At 49.9% G+C, this 16,491-nt stretch overlaps 1 protein-coding gene across 6 annotated transcripts in view; it reads left to right on the top strand.

The window, feature by feature from the left end:
* tjap1 (tight junction associated protein 1 (peripheral)) overlaps positions 1-16,491 on the top strand; it is a 593,272-nt gene that overhangs the window by 323,602 nt on the left and 253,179 nt on the right. For all 6 annotated transcript variants that reach the window (XM_068028188.1, XM_068028184.1, XM_068028169.1 and 3 more), the window contains exon 4: positions 14,055-14,083. In XM_068028188.1, the coding sequence (XP_067884289.1) occupies positions 14,055-14,083 (29 nt within the window). The remainder of the gene's footprint in view (positions 1-14,054; positions 14,084-16,491) is intronic.

The raw sequence follows: 16,491 nt of genomic DNA, 5'->3' as shown, positions 1-16,491 counted from the left end.
AGAGGGATCATCTTTTTGTCGCAGAGACACTGGTCTAGAGGGATCATCCTTCTGTAGCAGAGACACTGGTCCAGAGGGATCATCTTTTTGTAGCAGAGGCACTGGTGCGGAGGGATCATCTTTTTGTAGCAGAGGCACTGGTCCGGAGGGATCATCTTTTTGTAGCAGAGGCACTGGTCCAGAGGGATCATCTTTTTGTAGCAGAGGCACTGGTCCAGAGGGATCATCTTTTTGTAGCAGAGGCAGTGGTCCGGAGGGATCATCTTTTTGTAGCAGAGGCACTGGTCTGGAGGGATCATCCTTTTGTAGCAGAGGCACTGGTCCAGAGGTAGCATCCATTTGTAGCAGAGACACTGGTCCAGAGGGATCATCCATTTGTAGCAGAGGCACTGGTCCAGAGGGAGCATCCATTTGTAGCAGAGGCACTGGTCCAGAGGGAGCATCCATTTGTAGCAGAGACACTGGTCTAGAGGGATCATTCATTTGTAGCAGAGGCACTGGTCCAGAGCGATCATCTTTTTGTAGCAGAGGCACTGGTCCGGAGGGATCCTCCATTTGTAGCAGAGGCACTGGTCCAGAGGGATCATCTTTTTGTCGCATAGGCACTGGTCCGGAGGGATCCTCCATTTGTAGCAGAGGCACTGGTCAGGAGGGATCATCTTTTTGTCGCATAGGCACTGGTCCGGAGGGATCCTCCATTTGTAGCAGAGGCACTGGTCTAGAGGGATCATCCATTTGTAGCAGAGGCACTGGTCCAGAGGGATCATCTTTTTGTAGCAGAGGCAGTGGTCCGGAGGGATCATCTTTTTGTAGCAGAGGCACTGGTCTGGAGGGATCATCCTTCTGTAGCAGAGGCACTGGTCCCGAGGGATCATCTTTTTGTAGCAGAGACACTGGTCCCGAGGGATCATCCATTTGTAGCTGAGGCACTGGTCCGGAGGGATCATCTTTTTGTAGCAGAGGCACTGGTCCAGAGGGATCATCCTTTTGTAGCAGAGGCACTGGTCCCGAGGGATCATCCTTTTGTAGCAGAGACACTGGTCCGGAGGGATCATCCATTTGTAGCAGAGGCACTGGTCCCGAGGGATCATCCTTTTGTAGCAGAGACACTGGTCCAGAGGGATCATCCTTCTGTAGCAGAGGCTCTGGTCCGGAGGGATCATCCATTTGTAGCAGAGGCACTGGTCCAGAGGGATCATCCTTTTGTAGCAGAGGCGCTGGTCCAGAGGGATCATCCTTTTGTAGCAGAGGCACTGGTCCAGAGGGATCATCCTTTTGTAGCAGAGGCACTGGTCCAGAGGGATCATCCATTTGTAGCAGAGACACTGGTCCAGAGGGATCATCCTTTTGTAGCAGAGGCACTGGTCCAGAGGGAGCATCCATTTGTAGCAGAGACACTGGTCCAGAGGGATCATCCATTTGTAGCAGAGGCACTGGTCCAGAGGGAGCATCCATTTGTAGCAGAGGCACTGGTCCAGAGGGAGCATCCATTTGTAGCAGAGACACTGGTCTAGAGGGATCATTCATTTGTAGCAGAGGCACTGGTCCAGAGCGATCATCTTTTTGTAGCAGAGGCACTGGTCCGGAGGGATCCTCCATTTGTAGCAGAGGCACTGGTCCAGAGGGATCATCTTTTTGTCGCATAGGCACTGGTCCGGAGGGATCCTCCATTTGTAGCAGAGGCACTGGTCTAGAGGGATCATCCATTTGTAGCAGAGGCACTGGTCCAGAGGGATCATCCATTTGTAGCAGAGGCACTGGTCCCGAGGGATCATCCATTTGTAGCAGAGGCACTGGTCCAGAGGGATCATCTTTTTGTAGCAGAGGCACTGGTCCAGAGGGATCATCTTTTTGTAGCAGAGGCACTGGTCCGGAGGGATCATCTTTTTGTAGCAGAGGCACTGGTCCGGAGGGATCATCCATTTGTAGCAGAGGCACTGGTCCAGAGGGATCATCTTTTTGTAGCAGAGACACCGTTCCAGAGGGATCATCCATTTGTAGCAGAGGCACTGGTCCAGAGGGATCATCCATTTGTAGCAGAGGCACTGGTCTAGAGGGATCATCTTTTTGTAGCAGAGGCACTGGTCCAGAGGGATCATCTTTTTGTAGCAGAGGCACTGGTCCAGAGGGATCATCTTTTTGTAGCAGAGGCACTGGTCCAGAGGGATCATCTTTTTGTAGCAGAGGCACTGGTCCAGAGGGATCATCTTTTTGTAGCAGAGGCACTGGTCCGGAGGGATCATCTTTTTGTAGCAGAGGCACTGGTCCAGAGGGATCATCTTTTTGTGGCAGAGGCACTGGTCCAGAGGGATCATCTTTTTGTAGCAGAGGCACTGGTCCGGAGGGATCATCTTTTTGTAGCAGAGGCACTGGTCCAGAGGGATCATCTTTTTGTAGCAGAGGCACTGGTCCAGAGGGATCATCTTTTTGTAGCAGAGGCACTGGACCAGAGGGATCATCTTTTTGTAGCAGAGGCACTGGTCCAGAGGGATCATCTTTTTGTAGCAGAGGCACTGGTGCGGAGGGATCATCTTTTTGTAGCAGAGACACTGGTCCAGAGGGATCATCGTTTTGTAGCAGAGGCAATGGTCCAGAGGGATCATCTTTTTGTCGCAGAGACACTGGTCTAGAGGGATCATCGTTTTGTAGCAGAGGCACTGGTCCAGAGGGATCATCTTTTTGTCGCAGAGACACTGGTCTAGAGGGATCATCCTTCTGTAGCAGAGACACTGGTCCAGAGGGATCATCTTTTTGTAGCAGAGGCACTGGTGCGGAGGGATCATCTTTTTGTAGCAGAGGCACTGGTCCGGAGGGATCATCTTTTTGTAGCAGAGGCACTGGTCCAGAGGGATCATCTTTTTGTAGCAGAGGCACTGGTCCAGAGGGATCATCTTTTTGTAGCAGAGGCACTGGTCCAGAGGGATCATCTTTTTGTCGCAGAGGCACTGGTGCGGAGGGATCATCTTTTTGTAGCAGAGGCACTGGTCCCGAGGGATCATCCTTCTGTAGCAGAGGCACTGGTCCGGAGGGATCACCTTTTTGTAGCAGAGGCAGTGGTCCAGAGGGATCATCTTTTTGTAGCAGAGGCACTGGTCCGGAGGGATCATCTTTTTGTAGCAGAGGCACTGGTCCAGAGGGATCATCTTTTTGTAGCAGAGGCACTGTTCCGGAGGGATCATCTTTTTGTAGCAGAGGCACTGGTCCAGAGGGATCATCCATTTGTAGCAGAGACACTGGTCCAGAGGGATCATCTTTTTGTAGCAAAGACACTGGTCCCGAGTGATCATCCATTTGTAGCAGAGGCACTGGTCCGGAGGGATCATCTTTTTGTAGCAGAGACACTGTTCCAGAGGGATCATCTTTTTGTAGCAAAGACACTGGTCCGGAGGGATCATCTTTTTGTAGCAGAGGCACTGGTCCAGAGGGATCATCTTTTTGTAGCAGAGGCACTGGTCCGGAGGGATCATCTTTTTGTAGCAGAGTCACTGGTCCAGAGGGATCATCCATTTGTAGCAGAGACACTGGTCCAGAGGGATCATCTTTTTGTAGCAAAGACACTGGTCCCGAGGGATCATCCATTTGTAGCAGAGGCACTGGTCCGGAGGGATCATCTTTTTGTCGCAGAGGCACTGGTCCAGAGGGATCATCTTTTTGTCGCAGAGGCACTGGTCCAGAGGGATCATCTTTTTGTAGCAAAGACACTGGTCCGGAGGGATCATCTTTTTGTAGCAGAGGCACTGGTCCAGAGGGATCATCTTTTTGTAGCAGAGGCACTGTTCCGGAGGGATCATCTTTTTGTAGCAGAGGCACTGGTCCAGAGGGATCATCCATTTGTAGCAAAGACACTGGTCCCAAGGGATCATCCATTTGTAGCAGACGCACTGGTCCGGAGGGATCATCTTTTTGTCGCAGAGGCACTGGTCCAGAGGGATCATCTTTTTGTAGCAAAGACACTGGTCCAGAGGGATCATCTTTTTGTAGCAAAGACACTGGTCCCGAGGGATCATCCATTTGTAGCAGAGGCACTGGTCCAGAGGGATCATCTTTTTGTTGCAGAGGCACTGGTCCAGAGGGATCATCTTTTTGTAGCAAAGACACTGGTCCAGAGGGATCATCTTTTTGTAGCAAAGACACTGGTCCAGAGGGATCATCTTTTTATAGCAAAGACACTGGTCCCGAGGGAGCATCCATTTGTAGCAGAGGCACTGGTCCGGAGGGATCATCCATTTGTAGCAGAGGCACTGGTCTGGAGGGATCATCTTTTTGTAGCAGAGGCACTGGTCCAGAGGGCTCATCCATTTGTAGCAGAGGCACTGGTCTGGAGGGATCATCTTTTTGTAGCAGAGGCACTGGTCCAGAGGGATCATCCATTTGTAGCAGAGGCACTGGTCCAGAGGGTTCATCCATTTGTAGCAGAGGCACTGGTCCAGAGGGATCATCCATTTGTAGCAGAGGCACTGGTCCAGAGGGATCATCCATTTGTAGCAGAGGCACTGGTCCAGAGGGATCATCCATTTGTAGCAGAGGCACTGGTCCAGAGGGATCATCCATTTGTAGCAGAGGCACTGGTCCAGAGGGATCATCCTTTTGTAGCAGAGGCACTGGTCCAGAGGGATCATCCATTTGTAGCAGAGACACTGGTCCAGAGGGATCATCCTTTTGTAGCAGAGGCACTGGTCCAGAGGGAGCATCCATTTGTAGCAGAGACACTGGTCCAGAGGGATCATCTTTTTGTAGCAGAGGCACTGGACCAGAGGGATCATCTTTTTGTAGCAGAGGCACTGGTCCAGAGGGATCATCTTTTTGTAGCAGAGGCACTGGTGCGGAGGGATCATCTTTTTGTAGCAGAGACACTGGTCCAGAGGGATCATCGTTTTGTAGCAGAGGCAATGGTCCAGAGGGATCATCTTTTTGTAGCAGAGGCACTGGTCCGGAGGGATCATCTTTTTGTAGCAGAGGCACTGGTCCAGAGGGATCATCTTTTTGTAGCAGAGGCACTGGTCCAGAGGGATCATCTTTTTGTAGCAGAGGCACTGGACCAGAGGGATCATCTTTTTGTAGCAGAGGCACTGGTCCAGAGGGATCATCTTTTTGTAGCAGAGGCACTGGTGCGGAGGGATCATCTTTTTGTAGCAGAGACACTGGTCCAGAGGGATCATCGTTTTGTAGCAGAGGCAATGGTCCAGAGGGATCATCTTTTTGTCGCAGAGACACTGGTCTAGAGGGATCATCGTTTTGTAGCAGAGGCACTGGTCCAGAGGGATCATCTTTTTGTCGCAGAGACACTGGTCTAGAGGGATCATCCTTCTGTAGCAGAGACACTGGTCCAGAGGGATCATCTTTTTGTAGCAGAGGCACTGGTGCGGAGGGATCATCTTTTTGTAGCAGAGGCACTGGTCCGGAGGGATCATCTTTTTGTAGCAGAGGCACTGGTCCAGAGGGATCATCTTTTTGTAGCAGAGGCACTGGTCCAGAGGGATCATCTTTTTGTAGCAGAGGCACTGGTCCAGAGGGATCATCTTTTTGTCGCAGAGGCACTGGTGCGGAGGGATCATCTTTTTGTAGCAGAGGCACTGGTCCCGAGGGATCATCCTTCTGTAGCAGAGGCACTGGTCCGGAGGGATCACCTTTTTGTAGCAGAGGCAGTGGTCCAGAGGGATCATCTTTTTGTAGCAGAGGCACTGGTCCGGAGGGATCATCTTTTTGTAGCAGAGGCACTGGTCCAGAGGGATCATCTTTTTGTAGCAGAGGCACTGTTCCGGAGGGATCATCTTTTTGTAGCAGAGGCACTGGTCCAGAGGGATCATCCATTTGTAGCAGAGACACTGGTCCAGAGGGATCATCTTTTTGTAGCAAAGACACTGGTCCCGAGTGATCATCCATTTGTAGCAGAGGCACTGGTCCGGAGGGATCATCTTTTTGTAGCAGAGACACTGTTCCAGAGGGATCATCTTTTTGTAGCAAAGACACTGGTCCGGAGGGATCATCTTTTTGTAGCAGAGGCACTGGTCCAGAGGGATCATCTTTTTGTAGCAGAGGCACTGGTCCGGAGGGATCATCTTTTTGTAGCAGAGTCACTGGTCCAGAGGGATCCTCCATTTGTAGCAGAGACACTGGTCCAGAGGGATCATCTTTTTGTAGCAAAGACACTGGTCCCGAGGGATCATCCATTTGTAGCAGAGGCACTGGTCCGGAGGGATCATCTTTTTGTCGCAGAGGCACTGGTCCAGAGGGATCATCTTTTTGTCGCAGAGGCACTGGTCCAGAGGGATCATCTTTTTGTAGCAAAGACACTGGTCCGGAGGGATCATCTTTTTGTAGCAGAGGCACTGGTCCAGAGGGATCATCTTTTTGTAGCAGAGGCACTGTTCCGGAGGGATCATCTTTTTGTAGCAGAGGCACTGGTCCAGAGGGATCATCCATTTGTAGCAAAGACACTGGTCCCAAGGGATCATCCATTTGTAGCAGACGCACTGGTCCGGAGGGATCATCTTTTTGTCGCAAAGGCACTGGTCCAGAGGGATCATCTTTTTGTAGCAAAGACACTGGTCCAGAGGGATCATCTTTTTGTAGCAAAGACACTGGTCCCGAGGGATCATCCATTTGTAGCAGAGGCACTGGTCCAGAGGGATCATCTTTTTGTTGCAGAGGCACTGGTCCAGAGGGATCATCTTTTTGTAGCAAAGACACTGGTCCAGAGGGATCATCTTTTTGTAGCAAAGACACTGGTCCAGAGGGATCATCTTTTTATAGCAAAGACACTGGTCCCGAGGGAGCATCCATTTGTAGCAGAGGCACTGGTCCGGAGGGATCATCCATTTGTAGCAGAGGCACTGCTCTAGAGGGATCATCTTTTTGTAGCAGAGGCACTGGTCCAGAGGGCTCATCCATTTGTAGCAGAGGCACTGGTCTGGAGGGATCATCTTTTTGTAGCAGAGGCACTGGTCCAGAGGGATCATCCATTTGTAGCAGAGGCACTGGTCCAGAGGGATCATCCATTTGTAGCAGAGGCACTGGTCCAGAGGGATCATCCATTTGTAGCAGAGGCACTGGTCCAGAGGGATCATCCATTTGTAGCAGTGGCACTGGTCCAGAGGGATCATCCATTTGTAGCAGAGGCACTGGTCCAGAGGGATCATCCATTTGTAGCAGAGGCACTGGTCCAGAGGGATCATCCATTTGTAGCAGAGGCACTGGTCCAGAGGGATCATCCATTTGTAGCAGAGGCACTGGTCCAGAGGGATCATCCATTTGTAGCAGAGGCACTGGTCCAGAGGGATCATCCTTTTGTAGCAGAGGCACTGGTCCAGAGGGATCATCCATTTGTAGCAGAGACACTGGTCCAGAGGGATCATCCTTTTGTAGCAGAGGCACTGGTCCAGAGGGAGCATCCATTTGTAGCAGAGACACTGGTCCAGAGGGATCATCTTTTTGTAGCAGAGGCACTGGACCAGAGGGATCATCTTTTTGTAGCAGAGGCACTGGTCCAGAGGGATCATCTTTTTGTAGCAGAGGCACTGGTGCGGAGGGATCATCTTTTTGTAGCAGAGACACTGGTCCAGAGGGATCATCGTTTTGTAGCAGAGGCAATGGTCCAGAGGGATCATCTTTTTGTCGCAGAGACACTGGTCTAGAGGGATCATCGTTTTGTAGCAGAGGCACTGGTCCAGAGGGATCATCTTTTTGTCGCAGAGACACTGGTCTAGAGGGATCATCCTTCTGTAGCAGAGACACTGGTCCAGAGGGATCATCTTTTTGTAGCAGAGGCACTGGTGCGGAGGGATCATCTTTTTGTAGCAGAGGCACTGGTCCGGAGGGATCATCTTTTTGTAGCAGAGGCACTGGTCCAGAGGGATCATCTTTTTGTAGCTGAGGCACTGGTCCAGAGGGATCATCTTTTTGTAGCAGAGGCACTGGTCCAGAGGGATCATCTTTTTGTCGCAGAGGCACTGGTGCGGAGGGATCATCTTTTTGTAGCAGAGGCACTGGTCCCGAGGGATCATCCTTCTGTAGCAGAGGCACTGGTCCGGAGGGATCACCTTTTTGTAGCAGAGGCAGTGGTCCAGAGGGATCATCTTTTTGTAGCAGAGGCACTGGTCCGGAGGGATCATCTTTTTGTAGCAGAGGCACTGGTCCGGAGGGATCATCTTTTTGTAGCAGAGGCACTGGTCCAGAGGGATCATCTTTTTGTAGCAGAGGCACTGGACCAGAGGGATCATCTTTTTGTAGCAGAGGCACTGGTCCAGAGGGATCATCTTTTTGTAGCAGAGGCACTGGTGCGGAGGGATCATCTTTTTGTAGCAGAGACACTGGTCCAGAGGGATCATCGTTTTGTAGCAGAGGCAATGGTCCAGAGGGATCATCTTTTTGTCGCAGAGACACTGGTCTAGAGGGATCATCGTTTTGTAGCAGAGGCACTGGTCCAGAGGGATCATCTTTTTGTCGCAGAGACACTGGTCTAGAGGGATCATCCTTCTGTAGCAGAGACACTGGTCCAGAGGGATCATCTTTTTGTAGCAGAGGCACTGGTGCGGAGGGATCATCTTTTTGTAGCAGAGGCACTGGTCCGGAGGGATCATCTTTTTGTAGCAGAGGCACTGGTCCAGAGGGATCATCTTTTTGTAGCAGAGGCACTGGTCCAGAGGGATCATCTTTTTGTAGCAGAGGCACTGGTCCAGAGGGATCATCTTTTTGTCGCAGAGGCACTGGTGCGGAGGGATCATCTTTTTGTAGCAGAGGCACTGGTCCCGAGGGATCATCCTTCTGTAGCAGAGGCACTGGTCCGGAGGGATCACCTTTTTGTAGCAGAGGCAGTGGTCCAGAGGGATCATCTTTTTGTAGCAGAGGCACTGGTCCGGAGGGATCATCTTTTTGTAGCAGAGGCACTGGTCCAGAGGGATCATCTTTTTGTAGCAGAGGCACTGTTCCGGAGGGATCATCTTTTTGTAGCAGAGGCACTGGTCCAGTGGGATCATCCATTTGTAGCAGAGACACTGGTCCAGAGGGATCATCTTTTTGTAGCAAAGACACTGGTCCCGAGTGATCATCCATTTGTAGCAGAGGCACTGGTCCGGAGGGATCATCTTTTTGTAGCAGAGACACTGTTCCAGAGGGATCATCTTTTTGTAGCAAAGACACTGGTCCGGAGGGATCATCTTTTTGTAGCAGAGGCACTGGTCCAGAGGGATCATCTTTTTGTAGCAGAGGCACTGGTCCGGAGGGATCATCTTTTTGTAGCAGAGTCACTGGTCCAGAGGGATCATCCATTTGTAGCAGAGACACTGGTCCAGAGGGATCATCTTTTTGTAGCAAAGACACTGGTCCCGAGGGATCATCCATTTGTAGCAGAGGCACTGGTCCGGAGGGATCATCTTTTTGTAGCAGAGGCACTGGTCCAGAGGGATCATCTTTTTGTCGCAGAGGCACTGGTCCAGAGGGATCATCTTTTTGTAGCAAAGACACTGGTCCGGAGGGATCATCTTTTTGTAGCAGAGGCACTGGTCCAGAGGGATCATCTTTTTGTAGCAGAGGCACTGCTCCGGAGGGATCATCTTTTTGTAGCAGAGGCACTGGTCCAGAGGGATCATCCATTTGTAGCAAAGACACTGGTCCCAAGGGATCATCCATTTGTAGCAGACGCACTGGTCCGGAGGGATCATCTTTTTGTCGCAGAGGCACTGGTCCAGAGGGATCATCTTTTTGTAGCAAAGACACTGGTCCAGAGGGATCATCTTTTTGTAGCAAAGACACTGGTCCCGAGGGATCATCCATTTGTAGCAGAGGCACTGGTCCAGAGGGATCATCTTTTTGTTGCAGAGGCACTGGTCCAGAGGGATCATCTTTTTGTAGCAAAGACACTGGTCCAGAGGGATCATCTTTTTGTAGCAAAGACACTGGTCCAGAGGGATCATCTTTTTATAGCAAAGACACTGGTCCCGAGGGAGCATCCATTTGTAGCAGAGGCACTGGTCCGGAGGGATCATCCATTTGTAGCAGAGGCACTGGTCTGGAGGGATCATCTTTTTGTAGCAGAGGCACTGGTCCAGAGGGCTCATCCATTTGTAGCAGAGGCACTGGTCTGGAGGGATCATCTTTTTGTAGCAGAGGCACTGGTCCAGAGGGATCATCCATTTGTAGCAGAGGCACTGGTCCAGAGGGATCATCCATTTGTAGCAGAGGCACTGGTCCAGAGGGATCATCCATTTGTAGCAGAGGCACTGGTCCAGAGGGATCATCCATTTGTAGCAGTGGCACTGGTCCAGAGGGATCATCCATTTGTAGCAGAGGCACTGGTCCAGAGGGATCATCCATTTGTAGCAGAGGCACTGGTCCAGAGGGATCATCCATTTGTAGCAGAGGCACTGGTCCAGAGGGATCATCCATTTGTAGCAGAGGCACTGGTCCAGAGGGATCATCCATTTGTAGCAGAGGCACTGGTCCAGAGGGATCATCCTTTTGTAGCAGAGGCACTGGTCCAGAGGGATCATCCATTTGTAGCAGAGACACTGGTCCAGAGGGATCATCCTTTTGTAGCAGAGGCACTGGTCCAGAGGGAGCATCCATTTGTAGCAGAGACACTGGTCCAGAGGGATCATCCATTTGTAGCAGAGGCACTGGTCCAGAGGGAGCATCCATATGTAGCAGAGGCACTGGTCCAGAGGGAGCATCCATTTGTAGCAGAGACACTGGTCTAGAGGGATCATTCATTTGTAGCAGAGGCACTGATGCAGAGCGATCATCTTTTTGTAGCAGAGGCACTGGTCCGGAGGGATCCTCCATTTGTAGCAGAGGCACTGGTCCAGAGGGATCATCTTTTTGTCGCATAGGCACTGGTCCGGAGGGATCCTCCATTTGTAGCAGAGGCACTGGTCAGGAGGGATCATCCATTTGTAGCAGAGGCACTGGTCCAGAGGGATCATCTTTTTGTAGCAGAGGCACTGGTCCAGAGGGATCATCTTTTTGTAGCAGAGGCACTGGTCCGGAGGGATCATCTTTTTGTAGCAGAGGCACTGGTCAGGAGGGATCATCTTTTTGTCGCATAGGCACTGGTCCGGAGGGATCCTCCATTTGTAGCAGAGGCACTGGTCTAGAGGGATCATCCATTTGTAGCAGAGGCACTGGTCCGGAGGGATCCTCCATTTGTAGCAGAGGCACTGGTCTAGAGGGATCATCCATTTGTAGCAGAGGCACTGGTCCAGAGGGATCATCCATTTGTAGCAGAGGCACTGGTCCAGAGGGATCATCTTTTTGTAGCAGAGGCACTGGTCCAGAGGGATCATCTTTTTGTAGCAGAGGCACTGGTCCGGAGGGATCATCTTTTTGTAGCAGAGGCACTGGTCCAGAGGGATCATCTTTTTGTAGCAGAGGCACTGGTCCGGAGGGATCCTCCATTTGTAGCAGAGGCACTGGTCAGGAGGGATCATCTTTTTGTCGCATAGGCACTGGTCCGGAGGGATCCTCCATTTGTAGCAGAGGCACTGGTCTAGAGGGATCATCCATTTGTAGCAGAGGCACTGGTCCAGAGGGATCATCCATTTGTAGCAGAGGCACTGGTCCCGAGGGATCATCCATTTGTAGCAGAGGCACTGGTCCAGAGGGATCATCTTTTTGTAGCAGAGGCACTGGTCCAGAGGGATCATCTTTTTGTAGCAGAGGCACTGGTCCAGAGGGATCATCTTTTTGTAGCAGAGGCACTGGTCCAGAGGGATCATCCATTTGTAAAAGAGGCACTGGTCCAGAGGGATCATCTTTTTGTAGCAGAGACACCGTTCCAGAGGGATCATCCATTTGTAGCAGAGGCACTGGTCCAGAGGGATCATCCATTTGTAGCAGAGGCACTGGTCCAGAGGGATCATCTTTTTGTACCAAAGACACTGGTCCGGAGGGATCATCTTTTTGTAGCAGAGGCACTGGTCCAGAGGGATCATCTTTTTGTAGCAGAGGCACTGGTCCAGAGGGATCATCTTTTTGTAGCAGAGGCACTGGTCCGGAGGGATCATCTTTTTGTAGCAGAGGCACTGGTCCAGAGGGATCATCTTTTTGTAGCAGAGGCACTGTTCCGGAGGGATCATCTTTTTGTAGCAGAGGCACTGGTCCAGAGGGATCATCCATTTGTAGCAAAGACACTGGTCCCAAGGGATCATCCATTTGTAGCAGAGGCACTGGTCCGGAGGGATCATCTTTTTGTCGCAGAGGCACTGGTCCAGAGGGATCATCTTTTTGTAGCAAAGACACTGGTCCAGAGGGATCATCTTTTTGTAGCAAAGACACTGGTCCCAAGGGATCATCCATTTGTAGCAGAGGCACTGGTCCAGAGGGATCATCTTTTTGTCGCAGAGGCACTGGTCCAGAGGGATCATCCATTTGTAGCAGAGGCACTGGTCCAGAGGGATCATCCATTTGTAGCAGAGGCACTGGTCCAGAGGGATCATCCATTTGTAGCAGAGGCACTGGTCCGGAGGGATCATCCATTTGTAGCAGAGGCACTGGTCTGGAGGGATCATCTTTTTGTAGCAGAGGCACTGGTCCAGAGGGCTCATCCATTTGTAGCAGAGGCACTGGTCTGGAGGGATCATCTTTTTGTAGCAGAGGCACTGGTCCAGAGGGATCATCCATTTGTAGCAGAGGCACTGGTCCAGAGGGATCATCCATTTGTAGCAGAGGCACTGGTCCAGAGGGATCATCCATTTGTAGCAGAGGCACTGGTCCAGAGGGATCATCCATTTGTAGCAGAGGCACTGGTCCAGAGGGATCATCCATTTGTAGCAGAGGCACTGGTCCAGAGGGATCATCCATTTGTAGCAGAGGCACTGGTCCAGAGGGATCATCCATTTGTAGCAGAGGCACTGGTCCAGAGGGATCATCCATTTGTAGCAGAGGCACTGGTCCAGAGCATCATCCATTTGTAGCAGAGGCACTGGTCCAGAGGGATCATCCATTTGTAGCAGAGGCACTGGTCCAGAGGGATCATCCATTTGTAGCAGAGGCACTGGTCCAGAGGGATCATCCATTTGTAGCAGAGGCACTGGTCCAGAGGGATCATCCATTTGTAGCAGAGGCACTGGTCCAGAGGGATCATCCATTTGTAGCAGAGGCACTGGTCCAGAGGGATCATCCATTTGTAGCAGAGGCACTGGTCCAGAGGGAGCATCCATTTGTAGCAGAGGCACTGGTCCAGAGGGATCATCCATTTGTAGCAGAGGCACTGGTCCAGAGTGATCATCCATTTGTAGCAGAGGCACTGGTCCAGAGGGATCATCCATTTGTAGCAGAGGCACTGGTCCAGAGGGATCATCCATTTGTAGCAGAGGCACTGGTCCAGAGGGATCATCCATTTGTAGCAGAGGCACTGGTCCAGAGGGATCATCCATTTGTAGCAGAGGCACTGGTCCAGAGGGATCATCCATTTGTAGCAGAGGCACTGGTCCAGAGCATCATCCATTTGTAGCAGAGGCACTGGTCCAGAGGGATCATCCATTTGTAGCAGAGGCACTGGTCCAGAGGGATCATCCATTTGTAGCAGAGGCACTGGTCCAGAGGGATCATCCATTTGTAGCAGAGGCACTGGTCCAGAGGGATCATCCATTTGTAGCAGAGGCACTGGTCCAGAGGGATCATCCATTTGTAGCAGAGGCACTGGTCCAGAGGGATCATCCATTTGTAGCAGAGGCACTGGTCCAGAGGGAGCATCCATTTGTAGCAGAGGCACTGGTCCAGAGGGATCATCCATTTGTAGCAGAGGCACTGGTCCAGAGGGATCATCCATTTGTAGCAGAGGCACTGGTCCAGAGGGATCATCCATTTGTAGCAGAGGCACTGGTCCAGAGGGATCATCCTTTTGTAGCAGAGGCACTGGTCCAGAGGGATCATCCTTTTGTAGCAGAGGCACTGGTGCAGGGGTTTATTATTGTGGAATTAGTGTGACCATATAAATCTATCAATTTCTTCAGAACCGAAGGAAAGCTGTTGTATGATTCCACCGTACGTTTAGGTGCTTTTGTTAATCTGAATTGGGTAGAATTGTTCTAACTGCCTTACCTCTCCTTTCTTAACAGGAACTAATGTCCGATGGAGACAGGATCAAGTGAGTCTTTTTTTTTTACAATTTCTGTGAAATGTTTTGGTGTGGCAAACTGTTTGTAGATGTGTGTTTCACAACTGTTCAATTAAAGCTTCCATTTATTGATGTATGGACTTCCTGTTCTAAGCTGTACTTTGATGTATTTCATTATGAACTGCTTTTCTTTCTTTCACTTCAAAGATCTTGTGCCCCTGTGTTAATCGCTCCTACGTGTAGCAGTTCTGTAGTGTGCTAGATCTCCCATTTCTCTGAATAATTCAGCTCTCTGACCGTTTCGGACGAAAGAACATCAAGTCGAAGCATGAACTCTGTTTCTCTTTGTGCAGATGCTGCCAGAGCTGCTGACTATTTCCAACATTTTCTCTTTTATTACTAACAACAACTTGCACCTTTAACACAGGAAAGCATATTGAGGCAATTCACAGGACAGCAATCAAACATCAATTGACACTGAGCCAAAGGAGGAGACTGAAGGTGACTAAAGCTTTGGTCAGAGAGTGAGCTTTTCAGAGGAGAGAGGTGGAGAGGTTTCAAAAGGGTATTTTAGAACTTGGGGCCTGGATAGCCAGTGTGAAGTAAGCCCAACAAGAGAGGATGTGCTACTGGACTTAGTTCTCAGGAATGAAACTGGGCAGGTGGGAGGGGTTTCAGTTGGGGAGTACTTTGGTATCAGTGATTATAATTCATTTACATTTAGGGTAGTTATGGAAAAGGATAAAGACCAGGAATAAATGTTCTCAATTAGGGAGAAGTTATTTGATTAAGCAGAGGTGTGATTTCACTGAAGTGGACTGGAAACAGCTACCTGAAGATAAATCAGTGGGATGCATTTAAGAAAGTGATAGTTGGGGTTCAGAGCAAGTATGTTTCCTTGAACTAAAAGGGTAAAACTGACACATCCAGGGCACTCTGGATGCCAGGGGGCTTAAAGGTTCGGATAAAGAAAAAAAAAGAAATCTTATGACAGACCCTGAGGACTTAATATTGCAGAAAACCAAGAGGAGTATAAAAAGTGTTGGGGTGGCATTAAAGGACTGTTCCAACCAGCTGAGAAAGGTCTCTAGGGTCTTATTGTAACAGGGTTTAATTTTTAAACACAGTGTTTTGAGCTCCGCCTTTGTGAATCCTTGTTCACAGCTTTCCAATTTTAAGGCAAAGAAATGAGCATTAACAGGCTTCCTTGGTTTAAAGAAGGAAAGTGAAATTTATTCAATCTTAAACTTAAACTCTAATACAGTTAACGCCTACGGATGTGCAACACGCCCACGCTAGCATGCATATGTGATATACGCATGCAAATTGGGACAGAAAAGAGCAGAAGAAAAATAAAATGGAGAGGTTTGAGGCAGTCTCTAAAGGGGGTTTCTTGTTCTGTTTCTGTGTTTCCAGCTCGCTGCAGAGTCCTTGATTGTAGACAGCTCTTACTTTTCTTTGGGGCACAGTATTCTTCTTAAACCTTGTTCACTATCGGAGATTTTTCTCACTTTGGGTTCATATGTCTTTAATGGTTCACGAAGCTGGTGAGAGTGAGATGAGAGCAGACAGGAGAGAGGTGTTCTCAAACCAGGAGAAAAGTGCTTTCTGATTTCTTTCCCTTTTGGAAGTTCAAATTCCATCAAACTCCAACAGTCAGTCAGTCATGTGACTAAAACTGGTCTGACCACTTCTGTGTATTGGGGAAGCAACGACTGGGTCCCCTTGTTCCAACACTGTCTGTTAAAATGCAAATGTCTTTCTAGCCAGGGGCTTGCAGTTTTAAGTTTTAGTGTTCATGTAGTGAAATAAGTGTGCCTCAGTCTTGGCAGGTGGGAGGGTTTGCCTAACACCTCCACACCCGGGGAATGAAATGCGATTTGAAGAAAAATGGTGCATTTCTTTACAGGGTTTGAAATATAAGATACAGAAAGAAAAACCATGCATTTCTCTCGTTCACTTCCATTCATTCACCAATCTTAAAAGCTGATTAAAAATGGGCTTTTCTGGGTACAGGGCTGTTTTCATTTCCCCCTTTTTTGTTCTCCGGAGAGTTGGTAGTGGGCAGGTCTATCCTGAACACTCTGAGTCCTGCACAGAATTTTGACTTTAGGGGATGGGTGTTTCCCTTTTCCTCTGACTGTGGGGGAGGAGTCTTTGTTACTCTCCCCTTTGTTCTCTGGGACACTCCTACCTCTCGGTATTTGTGCAGACTTGGCTGCACTCTCCTGTGGCTCTTTGACTGGGTAAGGCATCACCCTCATGGTTTCTGTGCCCCCTAGAGGTCTCGGTTTGTCTCTGCATGCTCCTATAAATGCTGTTAGCAACTCTGGTGGGGTGCTTCTAGTGTCTGCATTTGCATAGGAGGATGTGGGGTCTAACTTTTCGTATTTTGCTGGGTTGGTTGACCAGATAATAGGGGTTTTCATCCGGGACTC

The sequence above is a fragment of the Heterodontus francisci genome, chromosome 3, assembly GCF_036365525.1.
Source record: "Heterodontus francisci isolate sHetFra1 chromosome 3, sHetFra1.hap1, whole genome shotgun sequence".
Lineage (NCBI taxonomy): Eukaryota > Metazoa > Chordata > Chondrichthyes > Heterodontiformes > Heterodontidae > Heterodontus > Heterodontus francisci.
The sequence above is the reverse complement of the archived record's forward strand: the minus strand, read 5'-3'. Positions and strand labels throughout refer to the sequence as shown.